At 37.3% G+C, this 20,792-nt stretch overlaps 1 protein-coding gene across 2 annotated transcripts in view; it reads right to left on the reverse strand.

Moving 5' to 3' along the window:
• TOGARAM1 (TOG array regulator of axonemal microtubules 1) overlaps positions 1-20,553 on the reverse strand; it is a 78,009-nt gene extending 57,456 nt beyond the window's left edge. For both annotated transcript variants that reach the window (XM_088024628.1, XM_028100938.2), the window contains exons 1-3: positions 18,313-20,553; positions 4,869-5,025; positions 443-577 (exon numbers count right to left, since the gene is read on the reverse strand). In XM_088024628.1, the coding sequence (XP_087880754.1) occupies positions 443-577; positions 4,869-5,025; positions 18,313-20,346 (2,326 nt within the window). In that variant the 5' untranslated portion in view covers positions 20,347-20,553. The remainder of the gene's footprint in view (positions 1-442; positions 578-4,868; positions 5,026-18,312) is intronic.
• Positions 20,554-20,792: the final 239 nt, after the last annotated feature.

Consider the following 20,792-nt stretch of genomic DNA (forward strand, 5'->3'; position numbering starts at 1 on the left):
CAAATAAGCATTACTTTTCATTGACAAAAAAAGACAGAGGTACATCCCTATCATTCAAAAAGCTTTAGTAAAGGATATGTAACAAAAATTAAAATACCTCTAGAAATATTTCATATGATCTTACCTCTAAATAATAATTGATAAAGCTATTAATTAATACAGACATTTAACACAGTACTTTTTAATGAATAATGTTTTTAATTACTTGGTATTAAAATGCTCATCTCCACCATGAGTTTCTAAACTCTCTAATTTCCACTAGTCATATTTATATTAAGATTATTAAATCTAACATTTTAGGGTAAGTTATGAAAAAATGTTATTAAAAGTATGATTGTTTTTTTTGCAATGAATAAAATTACTCAAAATAACATATAAGCTACATTTGGAAATCCCACATATTTATAAATCATTTGTATCCAAATAAAGTTGGAACTTAAACCTTTATCTTGATGATTGTTAGTTGTCCCTAGGTATTGTAAGTCAGAATCCACACTCTCACTTTTCCCACATATCTGTGAAAATCCAAGTTGTCCACATTTTCCAGAAACATTTGTCTGATGAGTCCCAGTACTGCCTTTGGAGAGAAGGAAGAGAAAAACATAAAAGTAAATGTTAACTTTATTTCATGAATACATCTAATTTCAGAAATACTGATTTCATTTGCATAGGAATAACTACAGGAGTAACTGTACAGTGAACTAGGCAGGCAAGAAAGAGACAGTTTTTGCTACTGGCATATCTGATTAGTATCAGGGGTTAAAGAACAGAAGAGAGACTGGAAAAGTACAAAGAAAGGTATATTTAAAAATATACACAAAAACAGTTCTTTCTACATGCTCCCTCACCATGGAACATTTCTCCAGACCTGGCTTTCCTTCTCCCCACCCCCCCAAGTTTTTATTTAAATTCCAGTTAGTTAACACAGAGTGTAATATTAGTTTCAGAAGTAGAATTTAGTGATTAGTCACTTACATACAATACCCAGGGCTCATCCCAACAAGTACCCTCCTTAATACCCATCACCCATTTAACCCATCACCCCCAACCTCCCTCCAGCAACCCTGTTTGTTCTCCGTAGTTAAGAGTCTGTTTTATGGTTTGCTTCTCTTTTTTCTCCCCCTATGCTCACCTGTTCACCTTAAATTCCACATATGAGTGAAATCATGGTATTTGTCTTTCTCTGACTTACTTCGCTTAGCATAATACTCTCTAGCTCCATCCATGTCATTGCAAATGGCAAGATTTCATTCTTTTTTATGGCTGAGTAATATTCACTGTGTGTGTGTGTGTGTGTGCGTGTGTGTGTGTGTGTGTGTAAAATCACATCTTTTTTTTTAACATTTCATTTATTTGAGAGAGAGCACAAGCAGGGGGAAGGGGCAGAGGGAGAGAGAGAAGCAGAATTCCTGATCAGCAGGGAGCCCAACTCGGTGCTCGATCCCAGGACCCTGGAATCATGACTTGAGCCAGAGGCAGATGCTCAATCACCTGAGCCCTCCAGACACCTATATTACATCTTCTTTATCCATGCATCAGTCAGTGGACATTTGGGCTATTTCCATAATCTGGCAATTGTTGATAATGCTGCTATAAACATCGGGGTGCATGTGTCCCTTTGAATCAGTATTTTTGTACCTTTGGGTAAACACCTAATAGTGCAATTACTGGATCATAGGATAGTTCTATTTTTAACTTTTTATTTATTTATTTATTTTTTATTTTTCACTTTTTGAGGAATTGCCATACTGTTTTCCAGAGTGGCTGTACCAATTTGTATTCCCACCAACAACGTAAGAGTATTTCCCTTTCTCCTCATCCTCACCAAGATCTGTTGTTTCCTGGGCTGGTTTTCCTTCTTCCCAGTATTTGTAGTATATACTGTAAAAAATGTTGTACTGCAGAACTCTTCTCCTTTTTTCCCTAACATGTAACACAGCATTCACCTGGTTTTTAAGCTTATCTGGGCATATTTCCAAGATCTCTTTCCCTTTCCCTTATCTGGTTAAGGTTATTCCTTACCGGGGGTCCCTTATAGTTCTGAAATTTTATGATTTTTAAAATTCTCTCCCTATGATTTTAAGCCCCTTTATCCTTCATGTACTGGACATCTTCTAAATTAATTTTCACCTCCATGCTTTGGTTATACTCTCCCTATCTGTAACAGTCCCTCTCTTGCTTCACTGTCAATCAATCACAAACCTCTCCCTTTTTTAAGGTCCAGCTTTTTTACGGTTCAACTTTTCCTGGAGTTTTCCCAAACCACTTCAAAACCTATCACCTTTTCCTTTTTTAAATCACTACAGTAGTTATAACTCATATCATCCAATTTAGCATCAGGTTACATGATGTCTTACTTTCCAGTTATTTTAAATCTGTACAGCTAGGTAAGAGCTCTGAACAGTACAGAAAGCATGAGCCTTATAAAAATCCAAACTAATGGTATGAGCATAACTGGATATATTCTTGCATTTTTTTCTCTATTAAACATTACACAGTCTTTGTAACAATCATTTTTGTATGAAAATATTACAGAACTTTACTGCATAAAGATCTATAAATTCTCCTATGGTAACAGTGTTCTCTAAATTTTGTGCCTGAACTCATAGCCAACACATTTCAATAACTGATATCATTTAGATATTAAATAAATGTTAACAACCATAACAAACTCAATCTTTACCTTATAAACCATTTTTCCTTCCCAACTGGCTTTGCTTTGTCAATATATTACCCTTTTTGTAATTACCTGTGTGCTAAATCTTGAAATCTTCCGCTATTCCCTTTCTTTATCTTATATATCCAGTTGTCATATTTTCCTGATTATTCCTTTCTATTTGATTTGATAAACAACCTTATCACCCTAGCTTCTTTTTTACTTAATGAAAACAATCTCCATTAGTTCCCCATAGCTTAAAAGCATGAGTTCAAATTTTTGAGCCTAGCACACAAGGGTTCCCCATATCCAAATATATTCTTGACCATTTAAAATGAATCTTGTCTTTACACAGCTCCTAGAATATCTCAAGCCAACTCCTAATGTAAACCTCTGCTGTCCTCATAACTCTCCTCTACCTGCTTGTATCATATTCCTCCCCAGAAAATGCAGTATAATTATTATCTCCTCCTCAGTGTGTTTTCTAACTGATATGGCCCATGACAATGACCATGTCCTCTAAACTACCATATTTACTTTCTGTAACATTTACTTAGACAAACATCTTACCAGTTGCTCTGGCCAAAAAACCTTAGAGCATTCTCACTTCTCTCTCTCTCTCACATTCCACACCCAATCCATCAGCAAATCATATCAACTCTAACTTTAACATATGGTCAGTATCTAATCACTTTCACTATATTCACTGCTACCCTGGTTAAACCTCCATCAACTCTACCCTGTTTTCACCCTTGCCCTCCTTAAGTCTACTTTATTTATTTATTTTTTAAAGATTTATTTATTTGTTTGAAAGAGATGGGGGGGGAGTGGGAGGGGCAGAGGGAAAGGGAGAGAATCTCAAGCAGACTCCCTGCTGAGTGTGGAGCCAGACCTGGGGCTGGATCTCACCATGGTGAGATCATGACCTGAGCCAAAATCAAGAGTTGGATGCTTGATGACTGAAACACCCAGGTGCCCCTCCTTAGGTCTATTTTAAATGTAACATCCAAAACAAGCCTGGAAAACACAAGGCAACTGATGTTACTTCTTTTCTCAAAATGTTCCTCACTCAGAGTAAAAGCCAGAGTTCATTCAATAGTCCACTAGGCCTTATAAATAAGGACCCTTATTACCTCTTTAATTTCATTTTCTACTTCTCTTCCCCTTACCGATTTCATTCCAGACTAACTAGCCTCTTTGATCTTTCTCAAACATGTCCTGCACTCTGCACTATTCCCTCTTCCTGTAATTATCTGTTCTCTCTTGGTATTTGTGTAGTTTGCCTCAAATATTCTCTTTCTGAATGTGGCCTTCTTTCACCACATTATTCAAAATAGTACTTCCTCCATATTCATCTTCTCTGCTTTATTTTTCTCCATAGTATTTATCACCATCTAACCTACTATGCTTTGCATTTATTTATGTCTGCTTTGCTCCAATTAGAATGCAAGATCTATTAGGGAGAAAGTTTCCCTCTTTTGTTGACTGTTATATCCCCAATACCTAGTAAAGTATCTGACACAAGGAAACACTAAATAAATATGGATTGTCAATTAAGTAAATACTGCCTTGGGTGCCTGGGTGGTTCAGTTGGTTAAGCGACTGCCTTCAGCTCATCAGGTCATGATCCTGCAGTCCCAGGATCAAGTCCCGCATCGGGCTCCCTGCTCAGCGGGGAGTCTGCTTCTCCCTCGGACCCTCCCCCATCTCATGCTCTCTCTCTCACTCTCTTTCTCTCTCTCTCAAATAAATAAATAAAATCTTTAAAAAAAAAAGTAAATACTGCCTTACATTACTGCTTAAAGGGTTTCAGTGAGAAACCCTTCCAAGGTTTTAGCAGACAATTATGTCAAAGTGTCCATTCTTATTAGATCTCTTTTTTTTGAGAGTGTGAGCACGCACAAACAAGCATGTGGGACAAGAGGGAGAGGGAGAGAGAGAATCCCAAGCAGGCTCCACACCCAGTGCAGAGACGGACATAGGGCTTGATCTTATGACCCTGAAATCATGATCTGAGCCGAAATCAAGAGTTGAACACTCAATGGACTAAGCCACCCAGGTGCCCAATTCTTATCAGATCTTTAACAAATATTTATGGAACCTGAATTGTCTACTAGATTATACATTCTTTGAGCTCTTAAAGGAATTATTACGTTTAGAGAAACCTTTAACTTAAGTTTCAACATGTCCATTAACTGCACCTTTTACTTACCAGCAGCATATACAGGAAGAGAATCTGGGTTATAATCTCGACTATTCTGAAATAAGTTTCTTGACACTCTTTTTCTGCTAAAACATAAATCGTCATTTACTGGCATTCCTTGAGAGGACTTTAATTTTGGAGATGGGATGAAATCATATGCTGAAAACTATAAGAAGAGAATAAAAAATTAGCAAATTTGTGTTACATCTACTTGGTAATAAAGATGACAGGATAATTTAGACTCGATTATGAAATTCAGATTAAAAAATATTAAATTTATCAAATATACAATGATACAAATAAACATCCACATATCGTATGGTACACTAACAGTATTTTTCAATCCATGATAGAAATGCTACATTTTTGTCTCTTTCTTATTATTTTACCCCAAACCTTTTCTGTACCTTACCTTCCTGAAGTACCCATCTGGCAGCTAGGAAGGAAAGAATGTAAATGACAGAAAGAGTTAAAAGACAACTTGAATAGAGCAAAGAACATTTCCAATTCAGCAGTGTAGACTCTCACACTATGCCATCCTTGAGTATTACATAGTAAATGCCAACTGAAGGTCATTGAACCAGTAAGCACCCCACTCTACTAGTCTTACTGTGGCAAATTTACTATCCATATTCTGTAGCCCAAATAAAAATGTATACGTGGTAACCTCTGTCATAGTTCCCTTAGGAGATTTTCTTAGATTTTTTTAGTTAAAACCAAGTGCCTGATACTTTATATATGTCTAGTACTTTATAGTATCCAATTTTTTTTTCACATGCTCCTTTTGATCCTTAAGGTACAAAAGTGCCAGGATAGAATTCTGAAGTTAAAGAACAATCATAGTTTAAAGAACTAAATGAGAGCATGATTCACGTGTTCAGAATTCTTCACCAATGATGACCTCAATTGTTCTGGATCACCTCACATTCAATATGGCCATAGCATATTTAAAAATTGAGTGAACAGCGGTGCCTGGTTGGCTGAGTCAGAAGAGCATGCAACTCTTGACCTCAAGGTTGTGAGTTCGAGTCCCATGTTGGGTATAGAAATTATTTAAAAATAAATAAATAAATAAATAAACTTAAAAACTAAAAAAAAAAGTTGAGTGAACAGAAATTATACTTACTGGCTATATATTTATGTGGAGCTTACAGACACAATCAAATCTAGACATGTGGTGAACCGTAAGCTTTCTCAGTATGCTTCTTTGCAAACTTTGGAATAACAGTGAAAAACAATAAAATTAAAAATATGTCTATTTGAAACCTTCTTAGCTACTTGACTATTACAAGATAAGACTATGAACTAACAAATCCTCAAATAACTTGTTATTCCTCAACAAATTTTGTGAAAAACCACTTAATATCTTCAAAAATTAACGCAGAAAATACCAAAGAAAAATAAATAATGCCTCCAATGAAAAATACCTGACTTTACTTTCTAAAAGTATATTACAATTTCTATGACTGATTATATAGCAATTTATATTAAATGGGAGAAAAATGAAACCAATTACAGTCAACTTTTGATTAGAAACATTAAAAGAAGAAACAGTAACCCAGTTAAAATAGTGACTAATCTAGAAATAAATCCACAGTAGGGATTACACTTTTTTTTCTTCAGGTGGGCTCCATATGCCCAGCGTGGAGTCCAACAGAGGACCTGAACTCATGCCTCTGAGATCAAGATCTGAGCTGAGATCAAGAGTCAGACACTTAACTGACTGAGCCACCCAGGCATCCCTGGGATACATTTTATATTAGATTTACTCTGTCATTGATTTCTGCTTAAGGGAATACGGAGGGCAGAGGTAGTGATGGAAAATATGTGTGAGTAGGGAATTTTCAAGGATGCAGGAGGCAGGGATTAATAAATTTTGCTATAGAAAAATCTGAAAATATTTCGGGCATCGGGGTGGCTCTGTTGGATAAGTGCCCAACTCATGATTTCGGCTCAGGTCATGATCTCAGGGTTGTGAAATCGAGCCTTGTGTTGGGCTCCATGCTGGCCATGGAGGCCGCTTAAGATTCTCTCTCTCCCTCTGCCCCTCCCCCTGCCCCCACTTGCTCACTTGGTCATGCACTCGCTCTAAAAAAAAAAAAAAAAGTTTATTCTGATTATCTAAAGTGTCCTCCTGAAACATCTTTGTGTTTTTCAAATCACTTTTTACACACACTTGAAGAAAACATGGTTGTGTTACTAGATATGAAGTTTTATATCCCACTTTTGCACTTAACATTATCATAAAAGTATTTCCCATGTTGTTTAAACCTCTTATAAGTGCTATAAACTTCAATTACAAAAGTAGTAAACTGCTTTTTGTAAAAAAAATGCAAAAAATATAGAAGTAAATAAGATATAAAATTTTTCTTTGGTACCTCTTTCATTAGAATTCTGTTGATAAACTCTGTTAACAGGTCTCTTCCAAAAACTATTTTTTAAAAAGATTTATCCATACATTTTAGAGAGAGAGAGTACACATACATGGGGTGGGGTGCGCGCAGAGGAAGAGGGAGAGAATCTCCAGCAGACTCCCTGCTCAGTGTGGAGTCAGACAAGGGGCTTGGTCTCACAACCCTGAGATCATGACCTGAGCTAAAATCAAGAGTCAAGGTTTAATCAAGGGAGCCACCCAGCACCCCTCAATAACCTATTCTTAAGAAACAAAAATAGATCACATAATACTCTGGCACACAGTAAGTGCTCATCATATTGCAGACATCCTTCCGTGTTAATCCATACATATCTGCTTATTCTTTCTAATGGCTGCCCAGTATTTCACATTATTGTCGAACTCATAGTTCCCTACTGATGGACATTTTCTTTGTCACAACTTTTCACTATTATAATCTTGCAGTGAACATTGTTATGCACATATTCTTGTACATTTTTAAAGGCTGCATAATATTCTATTGAATAGATATGCTATTCTATTATGGAACATTTCAGTGCTTCCAAAAAAATTTTTTTAATGATAAGGAAGAAATTTGAATGAGGGAAATGGTGCATATCTGGTTTAAGGAAGCAGTGCTGACTGAAGGGGACTGGCAGACCTTAGAAATGTTACCACATATTACACAGCTAAAGTATCTTTTTAAAACAACTAAAATGATTTATTTGATATCCTTAGGCTTCCTACACAAAGGCAGAATACCCAAACTGAACTTTTTGTAGCTGTCAGCTAACCAGCTTACCCACAAAATATGCAAACAAGACTATTTCTGGTTTTTCCTTTATTTAGCCAATTAGCGGGGCGCCTGGGTGGCTCAGTTGTTAAGCGTCTGCCTTCAACTCAGGTCATGATCTCAGTGTCCTGGGACTGAGCCCCGCATCGGGCTTCCTACTCAGCGGGAAGCCTGCTTCTCTCTCTCCCTCTCCCACTCCCCCTGCTTGTGTTGCCTCTCTTGCTGTGTCTCTGTCAAAAAAATAAATAAAATCTTAAAAAGAAAAATATTTAGCCAATTAGCTGACTCTCTTACATGTAAGAACACAAATCGCATTGCAAAATCACAAACTAAATATTTCTGACTCCTTGTTTGATGTTTATTTCTGGAAATTTCACTAAGATGCTGCCTTTCTGGGTCCAAAATGAGACTCAAACACATGGCCTGAAAGCGTACCTTTTCTGAGACCTGGGCCCTTGAGTCCTCAGTTAACCTTTCCTCATATAACTGACTGAGCAATATGGCTCTTGCACAGTGAATCTGATTCTTGGTAAAGCCTCTTTCTGGTTCTGACTTTAATTGGACACATGGACAATAGTTTCCACACAGATGGCAGCAGTGGTAGAAATGGGTTTTGATTTTATGATCTATTATATGATTTCTGCTGGATGACAGTATCTTGGGTAGGTGGCAGCTAATAGAGAATCTGCAATCTCGTTTGGGTATGTTCTGTTTATGTTTATTTTTAAATGTACTGATATGAGCTCCTTTACTCTAATAACCAGAGCTCTTTTTCCCCATCCAAAACTTAAGGTTTTTTTCATGTTTACTTAGAATGGGCCCAATATCTACCTGTCAATATCTACAAAAATCAAATTCCTATACCAAGAATGAAAGGAAACAAAATCTATAACATTCAATGGTCAGCTTTCTTCAATTTCTCTACATAACTAAGTAATTGTAAACTAATACTACTTTAGAACTCTGAAGCTAAAGAAAGGACGGTAAAGAAGTTTAATTATAAATTCGACATATTCAGAGAAATGCTGATTTCCAAAAGCCAAACAAAACAGTATTTCATAGTTTTCTAAACCTTAAGCAAGTTTAGCTTTTTTAAAAACTAAGAAAATTCAATACCATTTCTGTACAAGATATGGATATTGGGAAAAAAATAATGTCTCTCCAAATCCTCGGGAATCACAATTCTCAGTCTATTAGTTATCTACTGCTAAATAATGCATTATCCCAAAGTATAGTAGCTTAAAACAATGAATATTTATTATCTTTTTTTCTGTGGATCATGAATTTACAAGTGGCTTAACTGGATGGTTCATATATCTTGGGAGGCTGCAATCAAGATACTGGCTAGGCTGCTGTCAATGGAAGGCTTGACTAAGAGTGGAGGATCACTGAACTTCACTCAGTGGCTACTGGCAGGAGGCCTCAGTTCCCTGCCATCTGGGTCTCTCCAGAGGGCTGTTCATGATCTGGCAGCTGGCTTCCTCCAGAGCAAGCGATCCAAGAAAGACAGCAACCAAGATGGAAGCTGCAGTGCCTTTTTATGACCTAGTTTCTAAAGTCACACACCATTATTTCTACTTTATTTGTTAGAAATGAGTCATTAAGTCCAGACACATGCAGGGGCGCCTGGGTGGCTCAGTCAGTTAAGCATCTGCCTTCGGCTCAGGTCATGATCCCAGGGGCCTGGGATTGAGTCCTGCATGGGGCTCCTTGCTCGGCAGGGAGCCTGCTTCTTCCTCTGCTTGCAGCTCTCCCTGCTTGTGTTCTTACACTCTCACACTCTCTCTCTCCCTCTCTCTGACAAATAAATAAATAAAATCTTAAAAAAAAAAAAAGTCCAGACACATGCAAGTAGAGAGGAACTGGACTGCAACTCTTCAAGGAAATAATCTCAACAAATTTATGGTAGATATATCATTTACAACCAACATAGTCAATAATGATGAATCTAATGGTGATTAAGTGTTTTTATTTCTTTAGCTGGTCAACATCAATATACTGGCACCTGCTTCTACCTTAAATTTTGCTGCTTTATCATAATTAGATCCTTTAAGTTATTCAGAAGGTAAAATTTTTGCATTTTATGAATATAAAATATTTTTGAGCAAACAGACTGATACATCGTCTATCTATAGATTGTATTAATCAGAATAAAATCAATTGAAACAAAATGTTTGTTTTGATTCAACAAGATTTAGTATGTTTTGATTCAAAAAGATTTAGTATGGGAAGAAAAGACCAAGCAAGATAGTTACTAAAATCTTTTAAGAGGGTAAGTGCTTATATCACATTAAACTAAATAAAACACAAGACTTCTAAGATTTCTTTACTTATGATTTGAATGTTTTGTTTATTTAAGGAAAACAATGGTCTTGCCACAAGCTGTACATTCAAGGGAAAACACAGACTAGCTGTGAGTTCAATTAATGACCTTGGTTAACCAAGAAAAAAAAAATGTTCTTAGTTTAAACTTTAAAGTTTTAATATCTGGTATATAATTGTATAGGAAAAGTTCATATAAAATCCTTTTAAACATAGCACTTTGGACGAATAAAACTCATTTAAAAATAGCTATCACCATATAAAATAACATTAGTATGATACAATTGTTTGTGCAAACTTGAACTTATTTTCTCAGGAAAAGCCCAGTAATACTAGTATGATATAATTGTGTAAACTTGAACTTATCTTCTAAGGAAAAGCCTAACCAACTCAAATTTCTTAAATTTCCTCCACTGGCTTCACAGGTTGGATATGTTAGTATCACTCCTTTTCAAAATAAAAATTGTAAAATCATGAGTTCAATTAAATTTTATAATAGGTATCTTTATTAAAAGGGATCAATTCCTATAATGCCACAAATCCTATAATGATTGACATATTAGCTTGTGTTATGATTTTCAAACCCTTAGTTAACTTTAAGATTTTAGACTAATATAAAATTGAATTAATGAAAAATCTTTAGATCCTGAACTTATAATTAAGATAAAAATGCAAATCAGTGATCACCAAATATATTTTTAATTTATCCTTGTCGCTTATATATTATTAACTATCAATTAAACAGATTAAAGGATATATAAATACCTTTGAATGATGTTAAATACACATTTATTATTCCCACATTCTTCAGATCCCTAACCCTTAAATCACTGTACAAGAATATGAATATGTACTCATAGAGAGAATGAAAGATAATTCTCGGTTACATGACTTTTAGTTTTTTTCTGCATCTATGAGGAAAGAAAGTTGGTTTCTTTGAGTAAGGTTGTATTTAATATATACAGCTGACATGGTCCTAGGTAAAAAAGTTACAGGGAAATAAAAATAGGTATACAAGGTAATGGATACGCACTGTCCATTTATCAAGGGCATTGTTACAGTTTTTTTTAAGATGGAAAAGTACATATAAATATACAGTCTTATTTAATAGGTTTTTAAGGTTTATTTTTAAAAATTTATTTTAAAATTATTTTTAAGGTTTTAAAGAGATAAACTACACAGAACAGATATGCTTTTGGGTTGTTCAGAATTTTGATAAGCATTAAAACTAAAAGTTTTTCAAATTCTTTAGAAACCCCAGTAAAATTTAAGAAAGAAAATCAGGGGTGCCTGGCTGGTTCAGTCACCAGAGTGTGTGACACTTGACATTACTTAAAAAAAAATTTAAAAAGGAAAAAAAGAAAAAAGAAAAGCAATGACTATTTATTGAAAACAATCTAATATCTGTAATGACCTTAGATATGATTTTCAGGGCTGTTCATGATTTTGAGATGCTTAAACTAAGAGTTTTTCTCTTTCAGATATTCCAATCATATTTTGAAAAGAAAATCAAAGACTACTTATTAGAAACAACTGAATGACCAAGAAAAATCTCAAGTTTTAAGATTAATTCACACCAAATACATTAGTGCAGCTGAGTAATTCTGACCTTAAAAATCGGTCATATTAAGTCTTTTTAAAAATTTTTATTTATTTATTTACTCATAGCGAGCAAGGTGGACGGAGGGAGAACCTCAAGGAGACTCCTCGCTGAGCATGGAGCTCAACTCAGGGCTCGATCCACGACTCTGAGATCATGACCTGAGTTGAAATCAAGAGTCAGACACTTAACTGAGCCACCCAGATGCCCCTGCCATATTAAGTATTCTAAATCTTTCCCACATTCTTCAGATCCCTAACCCTTTATTTTCCATTTTCAGCTTGCCTCTTAGTCTACCAGAATATGGAAGCTTAATTTTATTTGAGCCCTGCTCTCAACTTGTGGTTCACAAATCAGAGCATCAGCAACACCTAGGAGTTTATTAGACATGTACTCTCAGAACCTGTTCCAGACAAATTGAATCAGAATCTGTATTTTAACAAGATCCCAAGTCAATTCATATGCACATTAAAGTTTAATAAGCACCGTTCTAGAGCCCTTATCTTCCTTTCTTTTGACTTAAAAATAAAACACACCCTCCCTGCTATCTCAGAATTTTTCTGTATCCTAAGTTACCTTCCTTTTGTTCTTCCTTCAGTTCCAGAGGAAAAGACTTCCTCCTCTGTTCCACAGCTAAGCTCCCTATATACACCTGTGTCCTTGACTCATTCACAGTCCTGATTTAGGAACATTAATTCCTTGCCGCTCTCTCTCTCAAATATGCTTACAGGGACCAAATCTTATGTATTTTGCATATCTAACATCTATCACAGTACACGACACAGAGTAGGCATGTTGAAATCATAGGTGGCTCCTTTTTCTGCCTCTTTCAAATCAAGTGTTTCGTATTTGAAAATAAAACACAGTAATAACTCACCCTGCTATATCTTCCTTGGTCTTTTCTTTCACTGTCAAACCCTTAGATGTTTTCTCACTTAACAGATATTTATTGATACTAATTGTGGATACAACACTATGATGAGTACTATTGCAAAAAACCAAAACCAAAAGAAACAGTCCCTATCATCCCAGTGCTTACCATCATTGAGGAGAAAGAGGGCACAGCTCAAGTGTGCTAAATAACAAAAGAGGAAAAAATGCTAGGCAGTGCTTTAAAGAGTAGGCTATAAGCTCGTACTTGGCTTACACATAGTGGATGATCAAAAAGATGTTGAATAAATGCTTACTACCTCTACTTCCTTATCAACTCACTTCATAAACCTTTAAATTTGGTCTCTATAACCTTCTTCTAAAACCACTTCTTTCCATGTCCCAACGACCTTCCAATAACCAAATCCTCCATCCTGAAAAAGCTACAGACCTAGTAACTACATACACATGAAGCAAGTAAGCTCCTTATTTTTCAGTCTAGGTTACTAACTACTATGACTCTCACTACATTGTAGAAAAATCTGTTAGGAAAAATATAGCTAATATGGCAGCCAGCTAGTAAACCTGATACTTGACCCAACCAACTCATTAAAACACTCATAAAAACAAAAAAGGAGATGAAAATTAGAATATCACAGGAACTTGGTTATCAGTGATTTGATTTGTCAGGGCACAAAAATAATCATTTAAATGGTGGAAACAAAAACAGAATTAAAAAGTCTAAATATTCAAAAGTAAGAGAGCAGTTAAATAGACCATGATATTATGATACAATATTAAATAGGCATTAAAGATCCTTCTCAGATTATTTGATGTTAAAGAAAAAAATGTTCATGGTAAAGTAAGTGAATAAATGAAAGGAGGGACCTCCATGTATTGAAAAAAGAATCAGGCAACAAAACACTCAGAGCATACCTCTCTCAGTAGTGAGATTACTGAAAAATCTAAATTTCTTCTTTGTTCTTTTTTATATTTTCCAAATTTTCTATAATGAATAATTTTAACTTTTTTATAATCAGAAAAATTATTAAGAGGAAATTCAGAAAGATAAAATTAGGAGAAAAGTACCTTCAAAAATTATTTTACAAGTAGCACCCTGACTATATAAGAACAAGTCATGTTTCAGTCTTCCTTCTCCTTAACCTCTCCTGCATTTAATGGTACAGATAGATGTACTTCCTGAAACTTTCTGCTTCACTTCTAACACTTTGTTTTTTCTTGGTGTTCTTCCAACACCACTAGGCACCTGTCTCTTTGCCTTGTTTGGTTCTATCTCCTATTGCCATTCCCTAAATGGGACTGTATGCCAAGACCTTGTTAGCAAGCTGTTCTTGCTCTATTTATTAGACGCCCTTTACTGGAGAGCCTATCTATTCTCAGTCTCAGCAATTACTTCTCAGCACATGACTTCCAAGATTTACATCTCTAGTTCTTTCTTGTGTCTTGAATAGTATTCTTCAAACTCAACTGGCATATTCTATCTTCTTCTACCTGAAATTCATTTTCCTCTAAATTAATTTCCTTGTTTGAGGCCTTCCTATGTGTATTCACGGATCTATTATGCACTGGTCACCTCATTTAAATCTGTTATCCCTCTTTCTCTCCCTCTCGTCCAACGCTTGGTACTAAGTATTTTGAAATGTCTCTCACATCCATTATTTTCTTTCTAGTCTAATCCTGAAACCCAGCTAATCCTCATAGATCTCAACACCTCACACCAAGTAGTCCAATAAGTGTAAATCTAATTAATCTTCTAAGTCTCCCGTCTCTGGCTTCTCCAAAAAAAAAGAAACAAAAGAAACAAAACAAAACACAACCTATACATTGCTGCTGTTGTGATGAATTTTCCTAAAACATGGCTTAAAAAAAATGGAAAAAAAAACACAAAAAACAAACAAAAAACCACAACCCAACTACAGTCTCAAATTACTGTCAAAATTACAAGCTAAATTCTTCGGTCTCCAATGTAGCCTCTGCTTCCCTCTTATAAATTTATTTCCTAACACAACACTACAAAAATCATCTTTCTAAACAAACTAGTCTATCTTCAAATGAGCTCCAGGAGTATGTAATGTAAAACATTCATGAGTTTTTCTGGAAGCTTTGCTGTTTAATGTTACCAACCAATGCTATATGTGGACAAGACAGAAATAACAGATTAACAGTAGACTGGAAATGTTAAAGCAGAACTTGGTCAAGAGCCAACCAACACAAATCAGACCAGGGGCCATGACATTCTGGAAAAAGCAAAACTATAGAGACAGTGGGTCAGTGGTTGCTGAGAGGGAGAGAAGGAAGGATGAAGAGGCAGAGCACAGATTTTCAGGGCAGTGAAACTATTCTGTATGATACTACAATGGTCAATACTGGGAATGGATTATGGACTTTGGGTGATAATAATATGTCAATGTACATCAACAGCAATAAATGTACCACTGTGGTGCCAGTCCAGGAGGCTGTGCATGTGTGGGGGCAGAAGAGATAAGGAAAATCTCTGTACTCTCTAATTTTGCTTCGAACCTAAAACTGCTCTAAAAAATGTTTATTAAAAAATATATATATACTTCGGGGAGCCTGGGTGGCTCAGTTGGTTAAGCATCTGCCTTTGGTTTAGGTTGTGATCCTGGGGTCCTGGGCTCCCTGTTCAACGGGGAGTCTGCTTCTCCCTCTCTCTCTGCCCCTCCCCCTCCTCATGCTCACTCTCTCTCTCTCTCTCAAATAATAAAATCTTTCAAAAAATAAAATAAAAATATATATACTTCAAAAACAGCATACTTACAAACATTTAAATATTTAATCCCTGTCCTCAAGATAAATTTCAGTGTAGTTCTTCTACAAACCATTTATGAGCAAGAAAGTAGAACTTAATTTCTGGGATTAAGTTCCATCTTTTAAAAGCAACACACGTCTATACTGGAATTTAAAAAATGCACTTATTTTCAGATTCTTGGTACTTTGGCTAGCACCAGAATCATCATACACTAACATTTTATATTTGACACAGAACAAGCAGTGTTAAGATCAACGCTTACAGAAAACCATTCACTGCCAGGTAATGTTTACAATACACAAGAATAACCATATAACTAAATTATGTATCTAGTATCATCTTCTGCTACCTTCCACCAGTTTCAGCTGTGCAGAAACTCCCCATTTCTTATTAATTTGCTAAGTCCTTTCATAAGGCAGTCTCTATTTTTTTTTAGGATTTTATTTATTTATTTGAGAGAGAGAGAAGAGAGCATGAGTGGAGGGGGCAGGGCAGAAGGAGAGGGAAAAACAGAGCCCCTCCTCGCTTAGCAGGGAGCCTGATGTGGGGCTCAGTCCCAGGACACTAGGATCATGACCTGAGCCAAAGGCAGACGCTTAACCAACTGAGCCACCCAGGTGCCCCTCCTAGTGAATAAAGATAGTCCCTCCATCTGAAATTCACAAGGATCCATCCACACCTAGCAAAACTCCTATTGATCTTTTATCACACCATTTAAATCATAATCACCCAGAAAACAATTATTTTAGGAGTTTGAAAATAAAACTCTGTGGGATGATTCTAAGCAGAAAACTGCAAAGAAATCTTGACCTTTAGTAGGTAGTTAGTTGCTATGCTATTGGTGTAGTAATTATTTTTTTGTGTATTATAGGATACAGCATATGAATATGACAGACACTGGGAACCAGGGTTTTACTGTGGGAGAAGGGAGATATATGTAGTGCTGGATTTGAATTGGAAGTATCAATATGATTAAAAAAAAAAAGGTACCCCCTGGTTCCATCCACTGAAAGGACCAATCCACAATGGTAAACAATAGCAATGAGTACATTTATACCTAGACTTTGGTTTTTAAATTCTACTCTTAACTAAAAAAGCAGTTTTAGTGCTCTTGAAAAAACGGCTGATTTCAGATCTGGCACAAAAAAGTTACAAGGAAAGCCTGGGATCCTGTATGTAAGGAAGTGTTCAAAAACTAAAGAATCACCTCAAAGGACATTAAGAATCGGCCACTGGTCAACTTTGAGCCAATTTTAGCATCAAAAGGAATATTGATGTATTTAATACAGAACAAAAAAGAATGCCATAACAAATATAGAATGTAAGAATAAAAATAATAGATACCCTTTCTTTGCAGCCCTTGATGTAATAAATGGAATAGGTAAGGATCATTATTGGGTGCTAACGACAGTGGTTGAAAGGTTGTTGGATTATTCATAGGGTCTCAAAGTATCAGCCTGCAGATCATGTGCTAATTATAAAGAGGAAGATAAACCTTACAGTAGAGTGATCTGGTTATCGCTACCTTAACCAAGTGGTAAAATTTAGCTCACCAGTAGCGGGACAACCTGATATTACGTCTCCTAATGTGACGTCATATGAAGTTCACAACATGTCCTATGTAAGATTTTTCCTAAAACTGTTTATCTTGAATGTAATCAAAAAGAAACAATCAGATAAATTAAGAAATGTAGAAAATTCTACAAAACTACCCCAAACTCTTCAAATAAGTCAAAATCATGAAGAAAAAACAAAGAAACAAACAAGGAGACATATTGTTCTAGATAAGAGACATATTAACTACATGAACCTTGATTGGAACCTGGATGATGAAAGTAAAACAAATTCTATAAAACATTTTTTAAGGGACAATTGGAGAAATTTAAATACAGACTATATATTAGATATTACTGAATAATTACTGATTTTCTGAGATGTGTTAATAATGTGATAAAGGAAAAGCAATTCTTAGAAGATAAATGTGGAAATATTTAGGAAGGAAATATCAAGATATCTGCACTTGCCTTCAAATGGTTCAGTAAATATGAAGCATATATGGCAAGATGACATCTGACATCTGGTAAATATAGTAGTAGTAGATGGATATTCATTGTCTAATTCTTTTCAGTCATCTATAGATTTGCAATTTTCAAAATAAAAACTTTGGGGGGAAATCAGTTCAGATGTCACACTTCTTAGAAGGCTTTTTAAACTTATCTAGTGAAATTATTTTTTCTTTTTTCATATTCCCACAGACTATATTTCTAATTCAACCCTTAACAAATTTGATAATGTCCATTTACAGGTCTGACCTTCTCCCTAAACATAGAACCAGCCTCATCTTCCTTACTAGAACTTAGCTCTTTATCTGACATGTACTAAATATTCAGAGTTTGTTGTATGGATGAGATAACTGATATGCCAAATTGACAGGCCAAAACTGAAATCCAGTTATTGTTACTATCATATTGTACCTCAAATTCAATGAAATCCATCAAGCAGTAAGCCTATTAAATGTTCCTACATGATCTGTACCATTATAATAGATATCCACATCACCATTCAAATCAAATTAAAAACAAAGCATAACAATCCTAAAGCAGCCTCACCCTTAAGTCATTACAGGCCATTTTCATTTTAAATTCTTTCTAGTTTCAATTCAAGGCAATTAGAAAAGATGCATACCTGTTCTATGTCCTTGGAATTGGAGGTCTGGTTTTCTCCAGGCTGCTCATTTTCCCATGGTAATTTATTTTTTCCTTTTCCTGCACTTAATACCCTTCGGGTACAGATAGTTGGACTGTAAGATCCATAAATTTGCATGCTGTCCCTTGTGTGGTCTCCACAGTGACAGTGTGCACTCTGAGTTCTGTTACCAGCCAAGAGCCAGTCTGTATCTGCTCCATGTGCCAGATGGCTTGACCTGCCCTGGGCAGATGATGGCATAAGTATTGCATATTCCACAAATCCCTGTTCTGTTAACCTTGGGAGGGTTTTTCTAGCCAATCTGGCCTGCACAGCACTCATCACTCCATCTCCATTACCTTGCAGTTCAACAGTATCCACAGCTTTGAAAAGGATGCTGGTTTTACCTGAGCCCATGGACGATGCCAACACAGCAAAGGCTTCAAGAGCTGCTTGGCGTACCCTGCGTTTGCTATCTACAAGAGCTGGGGCAAGATTAAAAGACAGTTTGGGTAAGTCAAAATCCTCGCTGGGATAGGTCAGGAGGGAGCAGATGCAAATGTTCACTACCTCCTCTCTCACTCTGGAATGCTTATGTTTGAGATGTTCCAGAAGTAAACAAAGCACCCGTTGAGGACCTACTTCCTTCATTAGCTTGAGGAAAATTTTCATGTATTCTTGTTTGATTACCAATTTGTTGTCTGCCAGCACTTTGACAGAAGATGCTATAACTGGTCCCAAGAACTGTTGTACCTGCTCTCCAAGGCGAATAACCAGTAAATGCAGGACCTGAAGTGTGCCATGAACCACTCTGAAGTTAGAATCATCTAACAGATTATAGAGCAAGCTAATGAAACCGACAAGACTGGAATGAGGGGTAGAACTAGGATTAAATCCTCCCATCACCTGTTTTAATTCCTCAACGGCCTGAGTCCGGTTCTTATAGTCTTCCTGATCTAACAATCTTGAATGCAGCTCTTGAGGAATAATCCCAAATTTAAGATTGCTGTTAGAAAGAGTCACTGCACAGGGGAGGGGATCTTCAGGAAATCCAGAGGCTTCCAGTTCCAAATAATAAGGAACCGGACTTCCAAATTGGGACTCCAGGCGGCGATTGTAGTGTCTCCTCAGGGCAGATGGCAAGCGAGAGATATAGGACTGAAATCTCTCTTGGCCAAGTCGTTCTCCAATTTGCTGAAGTGCAGAGAAAGCAGTCTCAGATTCTTCTTCTACCTCCTGATCGCCAAGCTTTCTGGCTAGGGATATTATTACCTCGGTGAGATCTAGGCTGAACAACAAATCCTCAGGAGTAAGCAAGATAGGGAACAGCAGTGCTGTGGCAGCTCGAAGCCGGGCATCTGTACTTTCCAGCCCTTGTTGTATAAGTGTTCTCAGCACCTGTCCAGAACTACGTTTCAGACATATATGTAGGATCTGTAGTGCATCTTTCCGTAGGGCTGGATTCTCTTCTCGTAAGGAGACAACTAGTTGAGGCAGAAGTGCTAAGCTAAAGGCCTCTTCCAGCTGGCCTGCCTCCCCCTGACCCCGGAGAACGTCCGAGAGGAGATGCAAGCAGAGTCGCTTCTCATCACTACCTCCTTCCACAAGCACTCGGCCCAGGGCCCGATACAAGGCTTCCTTCCGTCGGGGGAAGCCGAGTCGACCGCCCCGCCGCGGCAAAGCAGCCTGCAAAGCCTGGAAGGCCTCGGAAGGATCTGGCGCGGTCCGGAGGAGCTGAAGAAGCCGAGTCTCCTCTTCATCTCCTCCTGACAAACCACCTCCAGACCCAGACCAACTACTTGTGATTGCCTCCGCGGGCATCATGAGGGTCGAGGCCAGAGGCGAAGGTGTCGGCGGGCAGGTACTGTGGTCTCCGGCAGCTCCACGGCAATAGTTTTTCTCGCCTCTCATGGTGCCCCCACCTCGATTATCATCAGTCTCTGGGGCGGAAGGACGATTGCAGCTCTGGAGCCGATAGGCACAGAGGGCTGGAAGTTGCGGCAGCAGGCGCAGCGCAGAGGGCACAGCCGCCATGGAGGGTCGTCAGGTGGCAGAGGCTGAAGGAAACCATCGTCTCTGAAGGGCTCGATGGAGCCCAGCCTTCCAGTTCCTCTCCAAGCCCCAAGCTGCAGAGGAAGAAAAGGAACAGCTTCAGTTAGCTGCCAAGTCGCCCCCGGCAGGCTGCCTTCGGCAAAATGGCCCCTGCCAGAGCCCCAGACCCCACAGCAGCCACCGGGCGTAACCAGGGCACCACGTGACCAAACCGATGGCTTCCATGGTGATCTACCCAGAGCGGACCTCTTGACCCGGAAATCAACCTGTCGTGATGAATGCTGGGTCATGTAGTCCACGTCAAGTTACGAATAGGCTGCAGGCTCCTTGAAAAGGAAGTGAGAACATTACGAAAGTAGAGAACGTATCTAGAGCAGAGAAGGCAAAGAAGGGTGAAGGCACTAGGCGGAAATGACGTTTCCACTCCG

This window comes from Eumetopias jubatus, unplaced genomic scaffold (genome assembly GCF_037043125.1).
Source record: "Eumetopias jubatus isolate StellerSeaLion01/CBP00866 unplaced genomic scaffold, mEumJub1_p1.0 scaffold_7, whole genome shotgun sequence".
Lineage (NCBI taxonomy): Eukaryota > Metazoa > Chordata > Mammalia > Carnivora > Otariidae > Eumetopias > Eumetopias jubatus.